The 18,485-nt window shown below is 41.0% G+C and overlaps 1 protein-coding gene across 7 annotated transcripts in view; it reads right to left on the bottom strand.

Moving 5' to 3' along the window:
• The window catches only part of sptbn2 (spectrin, beta, non-erythrocytic 2), a 61,417-nt gene extending 43,866 nt beyond the window's left edge, over nucleotides 1-17,551 (bottom strand). For 4 of the 7 annotated variants that reach the window (XM_034099247.2, XM_034099249.2, XM_034099251.2 and 1 more), the window contains exons 1-2: nucleotides 17,151-17,551; nucleotides 5,068-5,255 (exon numbers count right to left, since the gene is read on the bottom strand). In XM_034099247.2, the coding sequence (XP_033955138.1) occupies nucleotides 5,068-5,224 (157 nt within the window). In that variant the 5' untranslated portion in view covers nucleotides 5,225-5,255; nucleotides 17,151-17,551. Of the gene's footprint in view, nucleotides 1-438; nucleotides 1,252-5,067; nucleotides 5,256-17,150 lie in introns of those variants that run through there. The other 3 variants (XM_034099248.2, XM_034099250.2, XM_034099254.2) reach the window with 3 other exon arrangements.
• Nucleotides 17,552-18,485: the final 934 nt, after the last annotated feature.

Below are 18,485 nucleotides of genomic sequence, written 5' to 3'. Positions count from 1 at the left end.
TTGTAATAAGATAAGGAAAGGACAGGTGGCCCAGTGATCAGGTGCCAGACTGCCTGCTTTAGAGCTGAGCTGAAGCCTAGTGTTTGTCTGCAACGGCTCTCTCTTAGATTCTCTCACTACAGTAACGCAGAATTGAGAGAGGAGTCGGGTCAACCTCTCACAGGTAATGAATTATGCGAGAAAAATGTGGAGCTATTGCTGGAGACTCATTTACAACCCACAGCACCTGCTGTAGGACTACCACTAGCAAAATTGTCAAAATGTAATATATTTCCGATGTTAGCACACAGCAGGATGTTTTTAAAGGGTTACACCTTTCAGTCTTGGACAGTCTTAACATTAGCAACTTTTCCATAAGAGAAACACCAAATATTGGATAAAAAGGTAAATACATTCCCTAATAGTAAATTGAAATTGACAGATAAGCATGACTCTTACCTTGCAGTTGTTTAAACCTCCCTTCCAGGATGTTGGAATATTGCACCTGATTTACAAATGCTGCTGGGGACAAGCAGGGCTCTCTGTCCCTGCGTTCATACTCCATGGCTTTTTTTCTGGATCTCTCTCCCAAGTATTCCTCTCAGATACAGAGTGAATGGGAGTTCGCCTGCATAGCACAGCAAAAGCGACCTTTCCCGCTCCACAAAATATAAACTCCTTAAGAGGGTTTTCCAGAAAATAAAAGTTTTGTATATCCAAAATGCCTTGGTTTGTCCTCCTGTTTCTGATTCCCTCAATGCTGTGCCTCAAGCACAACTCAAGCTTGAAAATGTTGCCGCCTGTTCTTCTCTTCTTCTACTGTAGGTCCCACCTTGTCCAATGAAAATACAGCAGTGTAACGGTGGAGGGGTTTTTCTAAAGAATCATTTCAAATAAAATGTTCTCTTGTTTCACCTCCTCCTGTGAAGAATTTCACCACACTTGTGGCCTCTAAGCAAAGTAAAAACGTCTGGTTACACTCCCTTGTGGTTCAAGGCTGGCTATCCCTTCCCTCCAAACTCTGAAGATGCATTTGCTGGAGCAGAGCAGGCTAACCGGCCGCGGTCGGATAGCTGTGTAAACAAAGCCTGCTGTGCTGTCTGAAAACGGTGTCATTTGCACAAGGTGTGTTTGAGGGAGGAGCACAGAGGAGGAACACAGTGCTGAAGTGGAGAGGGAGGCGGTGTGGAGGTGGACTAAACCATTAGAAGTCTTTGCCCAGTGTAGCTTGAAGCGGATTATGTAACGCCACCTTAATTCCAGAGAGCAGCGGAGTGTGGCCTGCCAAGAAGGTACATCACGAAAGGATACATCCTCTTATCCTGCTGTCTTGCTACTGTATGTGGTTCTCATTTCTATCACTCTCTGACACAAGATTACATTTGCCTTGTTCTGTTTGCGGGCTCTGCCTGTGATAAGACGTTAAGACAGGAAGGAAGTTGTTCAGAGTATCTCAGCAACACGACAAGCTCCTTCCTGCCTGAACAAGATTTGAAATGATGAACTTGTGTGTCTGTTTGTCAACCAGATGGTTAGGCAGGAGTGGGGGTGGAAGTGAGTCATAAGTCCTGTCTAAAACAATTATAAAACTACACTTAATCAACACATTTGATGTCAAACTAGATTATGGATAACTATTACAATTATTAATGGCTTAACTTGGAAGGAAACAATGTTTCTTATTTCATTTGATTTCCCACTGTCAACTCAAGTGTGTCTTGCATGCAAACACTGGAAGAAAATGCACTTTTGTATATGTGTGTGGCTGTGCTCCACTCTGCAGCACCGATAATAAAGCAGCATGCATTTAAAATCTGTGCAATACACACCAAAAATGATGTTAGAAACTATGCATTAAAAGAGACTTCTAAATATATTTTGAAAGTTGAATAACTAGTTGAAGGTTTACTCTTCGTTGCTGCTGCTAACGCCCTTAAAAGTGCCACAGTAAAAGTTACACATGCAATAATTGCCTGTGTGTGAAAAAATTACACAACACTGTAAACACTGTGAGGGCTAAGGTCACCACTTTTCTTGCAAAAGTTGGCTTTTGGTCTGGTCAGGGGTAAAAATGTGTGGTTCTTTTTATCTGAGCTTGTCCTGATGAGCCGGCAGCATCTGGATGGATCTCATTAAAGGACCAAATGCCCCCGGCCTTCTGCGCCTGGGTGTTTATGGAGGGAGGACTGGACTAATGAGATCCAAAGCGAACACACTTCCTTCTGTGGATCACAAGCAGTGGTCACATGCAGTGAGAAATGAGAAGCAGAGACATGGGAAACTGGAAATGGCCGTTTAGGATCCCATTGGGAATATTTCAAACACACAATCCCAATTACCACCAGACGCAGATGTGATGGCAGGTTTGCGTGTCTGGCAAAAGCATCTGAAAATATTATGTTCAGACCTATCTATACAACTCATCAGTCATGTGGATAAACTGTTAAATAAACACTAATATTAATAGTTATTTTCTTAATCTTGTAAAATATGACAACAAACATTGAGAACGTCTGCCAAATGGAGATGTGGGAGCAGCTCATGCATTGAGCAAACTGGATTGAATGATAATCAATGATGGTCTGGTGTGGTGAATGAACGCAGATGAGGAACAGGGAAAGATAGAAGCTGCAGGGGAGTAGGCAGAGATCTATTGCTGAGCATGTACACATTTTATCCATCCAACAGCTTAACCCCTGGAGGGACACAGGGGAGGGGGGAAGGTTGGACCATACTCAACTAAATATCTGATCTGAAGGGGGATCCCCCTGGAGCTAGAAGGCTTAATTTCTTAGGATGAAGTCCTACAAAATGTATAAAAAATGTGGCCCAATGTGAGACAGTGAATACTATCTACATCTATTATTCATGCTTCTGTGAGGTTTTGCTCCATTATGTACTGCATGCATCGTATATAAGCATAGTCTGTGTATTAGAACTGGTTGGATTCCAGATTTAACTGACTTGTCCTATCCATGATAATGATGTGGATATGTAATGAAGAGTAGCGTTACAAAAGGAACATGGATGCTTTCAAAGTACTCTTGCTCTGCTACTGTGTAAGCTCTCACAAGTAAGTACAAGCTAGGCGTTGCTTAACAAAATGCAAATGTTCACCGCTTGCCCTGCTACCACACACAGTATAGGAGAGTAGATAGGTGGTTATTTATGCAAATTACAATTATCTTTAAACACAGGAGAAGCTTTCTTTCTACTGTGAAGCGAGCTTCAGCCGCTGCTGTCACACCAGGAGTCAAATTAATCTAACAGACTGTCATTTCACAGAGGGAATATGTGTGAGATACAGTGAGAGATTGAAGCACAAGTAGGCAGCAGCTTACAGACTGCTGAAGGGCTTGACATTTGTGAGAAGTTGTTTAAGGTAGGCAGAAGTTATGCCTGGGGGACAAAGCTGCTCCAGCATGTCAGAGAATGTGCACTTCAAGTCCACACTTGTCAAACGGAGATGGTATCACAGGTATTCGCGCACACACACACACACACACACACACACACACACACACACACACACACACACACACACACACACACACACACACACACACACACACACACACACACACACACACACACACACACACACACACACACACACACACACACACACACACACACACACACACACACACACACACACACACACACACACACACACACACACACACACACACACACACACACACACACACACACACACACAGTATTAGAGCCGTCTGTTGCTTTCCATAATTATGTGGTAGCAAGATACAGTACATCATTAAATACAGTACACAAAACAACCAGGCAACAAGTGTGTTACCTGTTGGCATGAGGGAATGAGTGAGGTCATATTTGACTAAAACTAACAGAGCATGTGGTGTGTGTGTGTGTGTGTGTGTGTGTGTGTGTGTGTGTGTGTGTGTGTGTGTGTGTGTGTGTGTGTGTGTGTGTGTGTGTGTGTGTGTGTGTGTGTGTGTGTGTGTGTCTGCCTGTTGCTCCCCTCTGCTGGGGTCTGTATGATACTGCAACTTGTTTTGACTATTAATAGAGATTGTATCTGTAACATGTGAAACTAGGAAGGTGCACTGTGGTTAGATACACACATATGAACACTCATGGAGCCATCAGGAGTTTCACCAGGATCAAACCAGTGGGAGCCTCCAATAGGATAGGCTGCATGAGATAACAGACTGAAATATGGAACATTGTAGATCTTGCATTTATCTTTAATTGTGGATTTTAAAGAGACCTATTATAGCCCTAAAGTCTATTCTCATCACCTTAGTCCCTCTGTGGTGAATTGACTATCCAGCTGCGTGGATTTGTCCTCCTTTTGGAACTATTTCTGTCTTGCCCTACAAAGACATAATTGTGCCTTTTGGGACAGAGTATAATAGAGTTGGGTCCTCAGTCTTCAAAGCTTTATTAGATCTGTGCACATAACAGTTAGTTTGTAATTATTGCAAATGTTATATTTTTTCTCAAACCCTTGTTGCATATTTGAAAGTTTAACTTTAAAAAAGCATACTGGCCTAAATATAAAACATTGTACAATTTAAAAGATTTCTAAAAATAAGGGTCCATCCTTCAAGTCATCATCCTATAACGTAGAATTATGGTGATTCATTTGTATGGTCTAATAGTAATATTAATTTGTTAAAAAATAATTACTGACTTTTGTTTAAATGTTTCTTTGCATTTGATATTGTACCTTTTGGTGGCAGTATTTGAAATGTCATTACAACATTCACATCATTCGGATTGGCTCATTAAGATTGAATAGAGCATGCAATGCAATTTGTCCTTCAGTCATAGTTCGATAATACATTTCATTAGCTACTTTAATTGTTCAGCTCATGGTAACTTTGCAGGAGAGACTGTTATTCATTACTCAAATGATGAAATAAAATCAATTTTCAAACATAATTTGATGAGGATAACTTCTGTCATTTATGTCGTCCAATGTTCACAACTCTGACAAATGACAAATGCCCCAAAGCAGAACTTGTCAATCATCCTCACACACCTACACACAGAGGTGCATGTTGACACCTTGTCTACGTTAGTCGGGCCTGAAGTGTAGCATACCTGCGAGAGCCTTGATGCGTGAGCGCTCGAAGAGTCGTGCTGAACTGTTCTCATTATCCCAGTCAGTCTCTGCTGCCAGGTCCCAGCGGTTGTTGATGTCATTGTACTGCTGCTGGATCTCCAAGCTGTCAAAATCCGTCGGCGAGATGGTGCTCATGGTGTCCAGGCTGGAGGAAAACACATTCAACCTACAATTCAGACACAGAGACACAAATGCATCCAAGGTCAGTGTATACAGAGATGAGCGGACATTGTGTGAGATGAGAAGTTTCTGAGAATCAGTTTCTATTTCATCCAAGGCAAGATGATGCAATGGAACATATATCACCCACACTCTGCTCAAAGCCTCACAGCTTGTATGTGCTCAAATGAGAGTCATATGCAAATAACAGCTTAGACACTGCAACTGCCAGTGTGTCTTTGAGATAAGTTCAGCAGCTGTCATGAAGTTTTTCAGTAAACCAACCAATAATTGAATATATCAGCTCCTGTAAGCTAAGGTAAAATCCCAGACAATGGCTTAGTTGCCATAATATCGATATTATGTAAAGGTTTCATCCAGCTGTGCTTTGGTTCACATGATGTACTGCTTGTGGCATAGATGTTCATCAATGTGCACGGCACATGTTGGATAAATAGTGTAGACTAGAGTATAATACTCTCAGATTCTTGCACTTTAATCTTCAGTCCCTGTCCTTGCACTCACTGCTAGCCATGCACGACCCTCCTCTCCTGCTGTTTGTACTTACTCAGCATCAGGATTTAATAACAGGACCCTCATATGGCAACAATCGATATTTCATAAACATGGAGGTCAGTCCCACCCCTTTTCTCTTACGGCCTGAGTCTCTGTATTTTGATGACATATACAATGCATCCCGTCCTTATTTTGTCCTCATAAAATGTCCTCAAAAGACACCCAATGGGTGGTCTACATTAAGATTAAACCCCCCAATAGTGACATCCATTAAATGTACTGGAGCCATTTGTTTAAGAGCATTGAGAGAGATTAATAGACAATGTTGCATAGTCTGTTTGCTAATACCTGTTAGTTTATCTTTTGTTGTGTCTAGTAGCTTTAGCTGACTTGTATGAGATGATGAGTGAGACAGAGGATGGTGGTAGAAACATCTGGTGTTTTGTGAGGACTGCTAACTAAAAATGCAGGCAAACTACAATTGTCACATTTTCATTATAAACTTTCTTCATCAAGAATGTCAGGTCTAGTTTATTTGTACCACTGATAAGTGTCCTTGAGCACCTGATAAAGCGCTTGAAAATAAAAATGTATTATTATTGTTATTGTCCTTATTTTAGTCTAGTCTAGGTTGGATTATCTTGTACTACAGTCAGAGCCTGAAAGGAAGACAACAACAAACAGAGGAGACTAAGGTGCCGTTTACACGAGAACGCAAACGGTTGTATCCGCTACTCTTCTCTTTCGTATAGCCCGTTCGTCCACACGAGGCCGTAACGGAAACGCAGAAACGGACCCCGCCAACGATAACGGGTCCCAAGGTGGATAGAACGGCTCAGTGTGTACGCCCTATACGATAATTGTCCTGATAACGATGAAGCCATAACCATTAGCAACAAGTGGACATGTTGATAAATCCACCGCGGGGCATAAACAGAAGGGCAACCATGCTCGGGGGTCTTCTTCGCTGCTTTTGGTGTATTTTGTGGCGTCACTTACAGGCCCGGCATATGTACTACAGCGTCTCCAGCGCTTTCGAGCGGTCTTGTGCGGAAGTACAGCGCCACTTACAGGCCCGGCATATGTACTACAGCGTTTCCAGCGCTTTCGAGCGGTCTCGTGTGAACGGAAGACTTTTTTGATATCGTATTCGGTTCGTTTTGCGTTTGCGTGTAAATGGGGTCTAAGTAGGCCAGCTCTTCAACACATTGCGCATTAATTAGGCTCTGTATTCATTCTCTGTCCTCTTCCAGAAGGTGTGATTGAAAGACACGATAACAGCTAAGGACAGAGATTGATCAGGTTGAATGTAGGACTGTTACTAATGTGTCTGCTTGGACCATTCTTGGAACAATCATGTTGTGAAAGTCAATGCAACCACTAAATCAGACCTGGAAATCTATAACAGACAACTGCCAGAACCGATAGGCATCAGTACTGTACACTGCCAGTGTTGGGCCCATATACGGTATAATGCCTTTCATCGTAAAAATGCATAATAGATAGACAGGCAATCACGTAATTGAGCATAGTGTAGAACATGGTAATTTAGATACATTGGGCCATTTGGTTTAGTGCTCAGTATTTATTAACCAGTGATGCTGACATTTTGTGGATAACAAACACCGCTGAACCTGCAATACAGCTATGTGAAAATGAATTCACAGCCTACTACCCTAGACTTACATTTACAAACCGTGGCATTATATTCCTCCAACATCACTGATGGCTTTAGTTTTTATAGACGTCAGACCATGTGTGCTACAGCCACATCCTAAAGTAGGATACACCTTGTTAAGAGAAGTCAAACAAGTGACAAACATTCAAGCTATAAAAAATAAAACAAAAAGCTTGGCAAATCCTATTAGAGGCAGATTAAGAAGTGGCTGTGAATAGAAACTAAATGCAGGGATTAGAGGAGAAGGCAGAGCAACGCCTCCGCACTACCCCCAACCGGTCTCCTCCCCACTTACAGGCACCCCTAGGACTCGGGTAATGTCTTGACCCCCCGGAGTTGGCCTGTGTGTGTGTGTGTGTGTGTGTGTGTGTGTGTGTGTGTGTGTGTGTGTGTGTGTGTGTGTGTGTGTGTGTGTGTGTGTGTGTGTGTGTGTGTGTGTGTGTGTGTGTGTGTGTGTGTGTGTGTGTGTGTGTGTGTGTGTGTGTGTGTGTGTGTGTGTGTGCAGTCAGTATGCTCATTCGTTTGAACCTCATTTATAATGTTGAATATTCTCTGAAATAAAATGATCGCACAGTACGTCGGCAGACATACATTTTGACAACTCTCAGCCTTTTTTTTATCACCGTGTCAAACCATGAAATAATAATTGTAAAACCCACAGGCAGGCCTTCACCATGCGCTAATGTGGTGTGGTAGGATTTACGTGCAGCTTGACTAACCAAAACGTCACGGCATGCAAGCAAGAGTCACAAAGAGGACACACTATCCAGGACAGACCTGGCAGTAAAGAAGTCCGTGACAATCTGTCCGTGGGAGTAGAGCGGGGTGGGGGCACAAGAGTCTGGCAGTGGCAAATCGAGGGCAATCCTCCCCTTATTGTCTGTAGGAAAAAAGGTCTCGGCTCAGTGTCTTCACTAATCGCCCCTTAATGGATCAGATAAACAATCCTGTGACCTACTATGATACGACCTACTGTAGTCATTGTTCTCCATACACACACACGACAGGCATAAAACTACACATGCAAACTGAGCTGACATATCAAACCCCCAACCATCACCACCAAACCTCACCCACACACACATGCCCACAGTGCTTCTAAAAGCCACACACACACACACACACACACACACACACACACACACACACACACACACACACACACACACACACACACACACACACACACACACACACACACACACACACACACACACACACACACACACACACACACACACACACACACACACACACACACACACACACACACACACACCATGTGTGTATCAGTATTCAGAACACAAAGTGGGTCGGTTCAACGCCTACAATCACATTAGCCTGAGATACGTTCAAATACCTCGTAGAGAAGAACCAAATCAGAGACAGAAAAGAGCCCCTCCACTGTAACCTCGCTCTGCAAAGCTAAACAGACATTCATTTTCCTCCATACATGAACCCCAGGGCAACCATTATACTGCTCATATCAGGAGAAAAGACAGACAGTCAGTCAGACAGATGTGGCACAAAAGAGGGCGGGCATTTTGATGAAAGAAAATTCCCTTGTGGTTTAATCCACTAATAACAAAGACACACATTAATGTAATGAAATATTTGGATATGGGACATATCTTTCATATGTAGATATGCCTTTGAAACAATTATTCTGATTACTTGAAATTAAAACCATCAAAAACTAATACAAATAAAATGAGTGCTGTTTTTACAATCAGTCTATTATCGCAATAACTGGTCAACTTTGCAGAGATGTGTGAACACCTAGAGAAAATGTAAGTAAACTAAAAGGCAACACAGATTCAGTCAAATCTGCAATATTGTAATGAAATATCCTCAAGATGGGTTACAAAGCATGGCCTATATGTAGTCTAACCTTTTCAAATATTACATCACTACGCTTTCTTTGAACTCACATAGGAAAGCGGGACATGTACAATAAGTGTGTCTGTTCGGAAGAAAGGTGCTTCTCAAAAAAAGAAGAGTAAATGGGACACAAGGGAATGCCTCAAGGCAAATAAACCCAGCTTCTGACTGGCCAGACACACATCAGACAATCGCTCAGAGCAGGGCGACACCGGTGAAGAAAGCAGGGCAGCCAGCAGCATGATGGGTACAGCCGCCAACTCTTTGTGCCTCACCCCCCTCCTCCCCTCACAGGGCTGCTTCTCTTCACCCAGCTGGTCTGTTTGTCAGTGCACCCGTTAATCAGGGAGAGAGGAAAAAAAGAATCAGAGCTCACCATCGCCCGCAGGGAATTAGGCCTGTGCACATTAGCCAGCCACACGGCCACCATGCACCAGGGGAATAGGGGAGACACACAAACACACACAACCACACCCTGTATGGCCAAACAAAGAAGCCATCAGCCCAAGCCTTACCAAAAGCCACAGCACTGGTATTCAAAATAGTTTTTAATGATATGGCAAACATCTTCTATGCTGATTGGTCAGGCCATCCATAGTGTTGAATATTCATAACAATCAACACATTTAACTAGTATTATTGTTATAGATTGTGTAGGCTTCTCCATAGATCAACTTATTTATATTTTAACCGTTGTATGTCATACAATAGAGATAATGTTTCAATTTAAGAAGCCACAAACCAATCAAAAAAGACATTGTGCCAGTTAATGGCAAAAGAGCACTGGGGGCTAACGTGTGGCAAATGTAATACTTTGCAGAAGATGGTACAAGGAACAAGCTGTTGTTGTTTTGACACACGTCATTAGGGCTGCGCGATTTTGGGGGAAAAAATCTAATTGCGATTTTTTTTTTGGACAGATATTGCGATTGCGATTTGCGTTATTTGTTTTTAAGCGACCCAACGGAAGTTTATTGTAAAATGCGGCCATATCTCCGGCTAGGAAGGTCGCATCAACATGCTCCAGTCTCTAGCACCCCCGCAGCCCGAGCTACGAGTGAAAGAACTAAACTTACATGAAACTTCTGTTGGGTTGCTTTAAAGTCAAGCTTCAGTTTAAGATTCAGCCTGTAATAGATGTCAAACATGTGATGGAGGAGCATTACTAACCTGACTCAGATGCATATAGGAAAGCTCCATTGGAAGCCATTTGGAAAGGGCAGGCACTTTCAAAAGCACTTGGCAGGTGATTAATAATAATAATAATAATATATTTTATTTATAAGCGCACTTTTCATTTGCGTAAACAAAACTCAAAGTGCTACAAAATTTAAAATTAAAAAGGGTGAAACAAAACAACAAAAACAGTAAAAACAATAAAAAAAACAATTAAAACAACATAATTAAAAGCTGTGACATTCATGCCCGCATGGCATAATGTGGGGGATTTAAAAATCTAGTTAAAGGCTATTCTAAAAAGATGCGTGATTGGATCAATCTGTCTATCACCTTCTATCATGGGCCACTTCTGATTGGTTAGTTAATGGCTGGTACATGTGGAGCACAGCACTTCTGATTGGTGTGGATGACTGACACACAAGAACAAAACAAAAAAAAATGTGAAAAAAATCAACAACAAAAAAATCGCAGGCTTTGCGATTTGATAATCGCATCATTTAAAATCGCGATTTCGATTTAAAATCGATTAATCGTTCAGCCCTAATTCACACATGCAATACTCTGAACATAACCAGTTGTCCAAATAACAATCTAATGCAAATTTTATATTGATGTTCAATGTAAATCCCAATATAAACAATATCCATTTCTATTAGCTTTATGTAAACAAATGTAAACAGTTCAAGCTGAGGTGGCACCTCTGTGATGCCTGCACGTGACACTCAGACGGGCCTGGATGCTGGGGGAGTCAGATCCCAAAATGCTTCGCACAAAGCTTGCTCCACCAAACTGGCCCCATACAATGTCAGCAGAGAGAAGAGGCCAGCCGGCGAGCCTTTCCTGTTTGCAGAGAGGAGGCAGCCAGAGGCATATATGCATCAGAGGCCCCTACACACAGCCTGCTGATCCCGGCCTGAATGCCCTGCTGAATAGGACAGCAGAGGGCCTTTGTTGACCTGTAGCATCACATTCATCAAACACTCAAGCGGTCAGCACGCCTTCCAGGCACGGACATAGACATGTTACTTCAGTTTGGGACAATGGTACAAATTGAACCTCAAATAACACCATATTTAAATCAATCACAAGAAAACAACATTGGTGGCAAATGTACTCTTTTGTCACAAAGACAATACCATTCTCCTCAATATATATATTGTATCATATCATAGAGGTATTCCTGTAGCTACTCCGATATTGACAATAAGGGAGCATCTGATTTGTAAACAATGTTGGTCTTGCACCTTACATTCACGCTACACTACGTCTTTGTCAACGAAAGGTACGAATGAATAAACAACATGAACAAGTAACAATACTTTACAGGGGAATTTTAAATACACATGAGTCATGACTCATCTTTATAACCTTATTCCCATTGTGGCAATTTTAGCAACTGCTACAGTATGGGTCATAGCAAGAGAAAAGTAAAGGTTGCTGCTAGTCTTGCTTATCCTTCTCAATGAGTACAGTTCTGAGCCTTTGCTTTGATGCAAATTGGGTTGGATGTAACAGTGGCTGCATCAATGTCTAAGGCAGCCAGAAATCCAAATAAAAAAAAACATTAGTGAATTAAATATTCATGCAAATCCTGGTGGCTAATCCACTGTGGATTGATCTTTCCATTTTAAAACACACAGGACAAGAAGTGCAAGAGTAAGTGCTGTCAGCATGCCTACGGGTCTGATCTGTTTGTGTAATGCGGCTGATGCATTGTTGATAGACCTAACAATCAGTTGATGCCAACAAATAATCATGACCCAACATTAAAAGTGTTTATGTGTGGGAGTTTTTTTTTACTTGATGTCAGAGGTGCTTTCTTTTTTGTTCTGCATTCCTTTTTTAGAAATAAAAAAAAATGCAATATGAAAGAGTTTTAATGGCCTTAAGTGTCAAATTGCCGGTGTTGATGGTGTGTATTACAATTTATCAAATCCACACAATGACTACTTTAACAATTTGAAGGAATATGTTAATGTGGCTGCCAGTTCACAGTAGAATAAAACAGCAAATATTGGATGAGACTGAGAGTAAATTAGCACCTGCCGCCTGCCAAATAGAGACCACATGTTGGCTGTGACAGGTACAAAATAAGTTAGTCTTGCAGCATTGAGTAGTAGTAGTAGTAGTAGTAGTAGTAGTAGTAGTAGTAGTAGTAGTAGTAGTAGTAGTAGTAGTAGTAGTAGTAGTCAATAGTAGTTTGTAATGCTGTCAATCCCAAAAAAGCTAGGATTTACAAGCCGAACAATGATTGATATTTATTCCGTTTGGAGATAGTTGATTCCTTTTTTTGGTATCAAAATATTGAAAAACTGTCTTATGAATAAATCAGAATGTCAGATTTTCCTAGCATCGCTCAATATTAAATTGGCAGTGATATATTCGACTTTTAGATATCTGAGGGGGTGTGCAACATTGTGTGACCCTGTAAAGCAGCAGTGCAGCAACTGCTCAGAATCTCTGCCTCTGCACAAAACTGTATCTGTCCACACAAGAGGCACTGAATGCAACAACAAAAAAGGCCTTACAATGTCCTCATGTTTAAAAATAGAAGAGATTAATTCCTCAGGGGCATACAGTAAATAGATTAACTAATACATCAAATTTGAAAACCAAGCATGTTTGCAAAGGTTGTTTATGATGTCCAGCTACAGGCCGCTGTGATGTTGCCCTGTAATGCTCTTATTTCTTCTCCTGCTTTATATTTCTCACATTCTTAATAATAGTGGAAATAAGTGGATTCACACACAATTCACTACGGTTATGATTATTATGAAAGAAGATGCACACAAATAATTTAAAGCCGGGACAGAAAACGACATGCCAGTTATCTTTTACTATAAAATGTAAAAACTCTCAAAGCACTAAAACAAATGTTGATCTACTTTTCTAATTGGCTGCTGTTTAATTATAGATGCAAGATAATTTGCCATTTATATTAATGACACAGCTATCCAAAAGAAACTACATGCATTTTTTTATGCAAATGACACAGTTGGTGAGGACAATCTTTGTTTATATTTGGCCTCAGTTAGTTAGTTAGTTTTAGATAAAACAAATCTTATGTCACACGAAATAAGCTCCAATTGTATGGGGTTACTTTTGATGATATACACGCTGCCTCCGTTTGTCATAAAGATGCGGTAATATTTATGCTGATGACCTACTTAGGAAAATACTGGAAAATCTGTATTGTCTAGTGATGGAAAACCTCAAATGTATCTTGAGAATGAACACTTTATAAATCTCATCTTGACAAACCGATCTGAATAGATCCAACATATCAAAAATATTTGATAAACCCCACAGATTGTAGGATTTTCTGGGCACCTTGAATAGCAAATACTCTTAACCAAAAGCAGACTTTTTCTATTCTTCTAAAGCTTTGTGGATATTTTCCTGTTAAACCACATTAACGCCTTCACAGTTAAGAATGGCCTGCCAATGCAAAGTGCCTTTTGAATGTTTATTTGATCGCATTTAAAGTCATCATTGTCCATCCTTGGCTTCGCAACACAGGGTGCACATGCCAACAACATCGTTTTCAGGGAGTTTAGATTTGACACAACTGCATGTAAAAGACTGAATGAATAAATGTTATAATCCTGTACTATTTGGGCACATCAGAGAGAAACACTAGTTACACAAGGCGTATGCTGGGTTAGTGATATGGTTCACTGCAGCACAAAGAAAGTGTGAATGGCAGGAACTGAAAAAAAAGCTTGTTCAAGAGGGATTTTGAGAATCAGCACTATGGGGGGCCCACATTCACAGCCCCATTCCTTTGTTGAATGCTGCTCATGTAGCCAGGCTGCTAACAGCCATATCTCATCCATCTATCATCACAACCCGTCTGTCTCTCAAACAAACAACAAACAACAAACACACTATATATAGTGTAATAAAAAGTAAGCGGGTGCATCCATTTCGTTTGTTTTGGTACATGCTTTTCTCTGGGACCACTATGCAGCGTTAACTATATCAATAAGCGTTTTCTCATTATGTACAATAACAGAGAGAATGGCTACCAAAACAACAGACATCCTGCAAATAAGTGCTCATCTTCTGACGCTGCATTGGACACATCATTCAATGTTATGAAAGACACCTTTTAAAATCAACACTAAATATTCTTACAAATAATGCGTTTGATTATTGTCCAGCATGTATAATTAATTAACATCAAAAACAATACTCAGTTCCATGGATGGCATCATGAGCTGCTAAAATTCATACATTTGATAAATCGGCAACCGCAAGTTTATAAAATACTATGAAATTGTTTTCTCCTCCTCAGTCACAGGCAGATGAAGTGTGTGTGTGTGTGTGTGTGTGTGTGTGTGTGTGTGTGTGTGTGTGTGTGTGTGTGTGTGTGTGTGTGTGTGTGTGTGTGTGTGTGTGTGTGTGTGTGTGTGTGTGTGTGTGTGTGTGTGTGTGTGTGTGTGTGTGTGTGTGTGTGTGTGTTAGATTGTCTATACAAATCTGAGGAAGGCTCCTTGTTGTCAGAGGAACATTGGGTAAGCCATGAAAAAGACAAAGAAACATGTGTCTGATAAATTATTCCAAGAACACGGTGTGTTTTGATGCACAATTGAATTATTTCCTCTTGGTTCCCTATTTGGAGTCGATTTATATCCCAGCAGGCCTCGGCGGCTAGATTTCAGTCACAGCTCCTAAGGGACATAAATTATTAAATATACTGTATGTGGACCGCTTTGACCGCCCACCTAATGCTGCCTGCAGACAATGCTCCATGAGCATCTCTCAGCAAGGTGAACAGGAAGAGGAAGTCATCATGTCGCCCTCTGGTGGCTCCATTCAAGCCCAATGAAACCAGGCCTGGCTTCTCTTTGGGGAGTTGTGTGTATATTTTAGCAATGTCTTTTTAAAAAAATCCTTTATCGTTTGTCTTAAGAGCATTTGACTATTTTGATTTGACTTTAAATACATGTGTATTATCCGATTTAAAAAAAACGGTCCAATATAAATTGGTATCTACTACTACATGACCTACTGTACTCTCATAATGAGAATATATATAAATGAATAAAGGCAATAGGTAACTCTGGAAATAATATTTAGTTTTCTGTTTATATTAGTCATGTCTTCAGAGTAAATCCATTTAATGTATTTTCAATATCAATCTCCCTTGATTTGAAGTATACTCTTCCATATAAAGCAGTTTCCTGGCCATGGAGGAAAAGGAGATGTTATTGGAAGAAGGAGGAGGTATTTTAAAATGTGACAGACTGAATCCCTGGTTTTATCCCACAATCTAAATGAAAGCAATGCATTGCATTCATCAGTGTAAATCAGTCACTGAATATAAAGCGGGGTAAAAGCATGAGATGCTCGTATTGAACCACTGACATCTGATAGTAAGGGCCATCCTGTAATGGAGAGGAAATAGGTTTAGGTCCAAAAAACAGATAAAGCCTTTAAAATGTCCTCCTACTAAACACCTAAACGTTTCATGACCCACTATTAGGTTGTATGGTCAAAAAGAGTAGTCGAATACTATGTTTACATTTTTCACTGATAAAAGTCAGACAACCCTTGTAAAAAGGGGCTTTTCACATTATGCCACTGCTCCATAACACCTGTAAAGTTTGGTCCTACAGAACTTTAGCTGTCTTTTTCAGATTTCTCCTATGCATTTCAGAAAAGGACCAAAACAAGTTGAGCATCATAGAATATAACCAAACATCACCTACCATTAATCATGTGATATCTGCCATCTATTGTATGTAAAACCTTCACATCATATGTCAAACAGCTCATCCAGAATGGCACTTAAAATGTAATCCCATTAGTATGTACGCCCATGTGGTTTTCTTCTCTGTCACAATGACTTGTGTTTCAATGGGCTGGGGTCTCTGGGCAATGAAACATGGTTCTACACGTGGTAGCCGGCAAATGTCAGCTCTCAATACCCACAACATTAGGATGGAGTCTTAAAACGCTTGATGGGCATGTAGCAAAAGTACACTCCTCAAAACAACGTGTTCACTGGCCTTAGTTTCAACGATGTTTTCATTGAAAGCAAACCTTTTTAAAACACACTTTTACCTGATGCATCCCTGCCATGACTCACAGTATAGGCCGGGCACGCAGTATAAATCTCAGTCCTATCATAACATAAACCAGCCCACAATGTCGAAAGCAAAAACTGCAGCTTTACAAAACGCCAGCTCTACACCACACCATGGTGAGAAAGCAATGATAACCTGGCTAGCAGGCAGGCAACAAGGCGTGCTTGTTTTACCAGCAGATGTTGAATCAGAGATCCACAGGCTGGCTCTACAGATAAAATGTGGCTGCGTTTGACATCGGTTTAGACAAAGGCAAGAAGACACACATTCAGAGGGATGGCTCCCAATAACTAACGTAGCGTTGCATTCAGAAAGCATACACTTCTCAACCAGGCAGCGATAAAACCAGAATTATAAATGAGTTAAATTGAGCCATCATCTCTTTCAGAGTTTCAAAAAATGGCTTTAGCTGAGATACAATAGCGTTGTGTGTGCAGCTAGTAGCCGTGGGAAGCTAACAGCAGTCACCTGAATATCACAGTCTGTCATATGCTTTGTTATTAGTCGGTAGCCCGGTGGTGGATAATAAATATACACAATTAAAAATAAAGCTTACCTCTTATTTTTTCTTCTGTTGTCGATGTTGTTACTACCGCGTCACTGTGTGAGATATCTCAGCAGACATGTACAATATCTCGATGCGTGCGACTAAGCTCATTCAGAATGTAACGGTTTTTAACGGTGACAAATCCCAGGTAACACACATAACGTCTTTCCGTTAAATCCGCATCCTCGGAAACATATATTTTCCTCCGCGTGCTGCTTCCCGGTGCAGCTTGTTACGAAACCAAAACCAGCATCTTTTTTATATCGCTTTCACAAAAAACGGTCAGTGGGGGAAGAGGAAAATCGGCGACTAGAGGAGCCCGTTGTGAGGCAGGTATGAGACGGATATCCGCAGCAGCTTCTCTCCCCGTGACCGAGCATCAGAAGGGCCGTCCGTTTCTCACTCAGTCCTGTTAAACAGGCAGAAGGGAAAACAAGTGGACGTGATGGTGGTGGTAGTTAGGGGTGTGCGTGGGGGGTGGGTGGGTGTGTGTGGGTTGGTGGGTGGGTGCTGACCCTTCACAGTCACATGAAAAACCCTATGCACATTTTTTTGTATTCTCACAATCACTGTGAGAAGAGGGTGCTCTGCCCCATGTTCTGAATCTGGTGCTGTCCCTGGTGCTAAAACTAACACATTCACATTCAGTTGTGCATCTCAAGAGAGCCTTTTGCTTGCAACTAGTTAATGAAATGGACATGAGGACATTTTAGAAATGCATGCAGGGAAAAATTCTAGCTTACATTGAATGCATCACTCTCAATCCACATGGGGCTGCAGCTAGAGCCTACTGGTTGCTGCCCATTGTAGCATCTACTTTCTCACAGCTTCAAATTCATCAACTATCTCCTTATTACAGTAACAGCTGAGGGTTATCACTATAAGATTGTGTCATCTCCTTAGATTTCATTAAAAACAGTAATCATCCCTGGTAGTTTATTAAAATACATGGTGTAGGCAGACTACAGTATATCCTGCGATAACCATGCATCATAGGCATACTTCAGAATTACATTATAGTAATCCATTGATACATCACCCCCATATAAGCACTTGTTTCTGATTCAATTACTTTATATAAATCAAAAACCCACAATCTTGATGTTTTAAAAAAAAAACGGTTTTCCATTCTCCATTGGTTTTTAGCAGAACTGCCGTTGCACTAAATTATTCCTGAGGTTCCTGAACCAGGTGTTGCATAGTGTATGCAGCACCTGTTTGGTGTGTGACATCAAGCAAGTCATAGAGATCTGGGTTATTCATAAAGCCTTGAAGATCCTCGTGCAAGAGACCATCAAGACCAAGATAAGTGTTTTCCTCTGTGCTTTTTTAAGTGGCATGGTA

Source organism: Pseudochaenichthys georgianus, chromosome 14 (assembly GCF_902827115.2).
Source record: "Pseudochaenichthys georgianus chromosome 14, fPseGeo1.2, whole genome shotgun sequence".
NCBI lineage: Eukaryota > Metazoa > Chordata > Actinopteri > Perciformes > Channichthyidae > Pseudochaenichthys > Pseudochaenichthys georgianus.
This window is presented reverse-complemented; position numbering and strand designations above follow the sequence as displayed.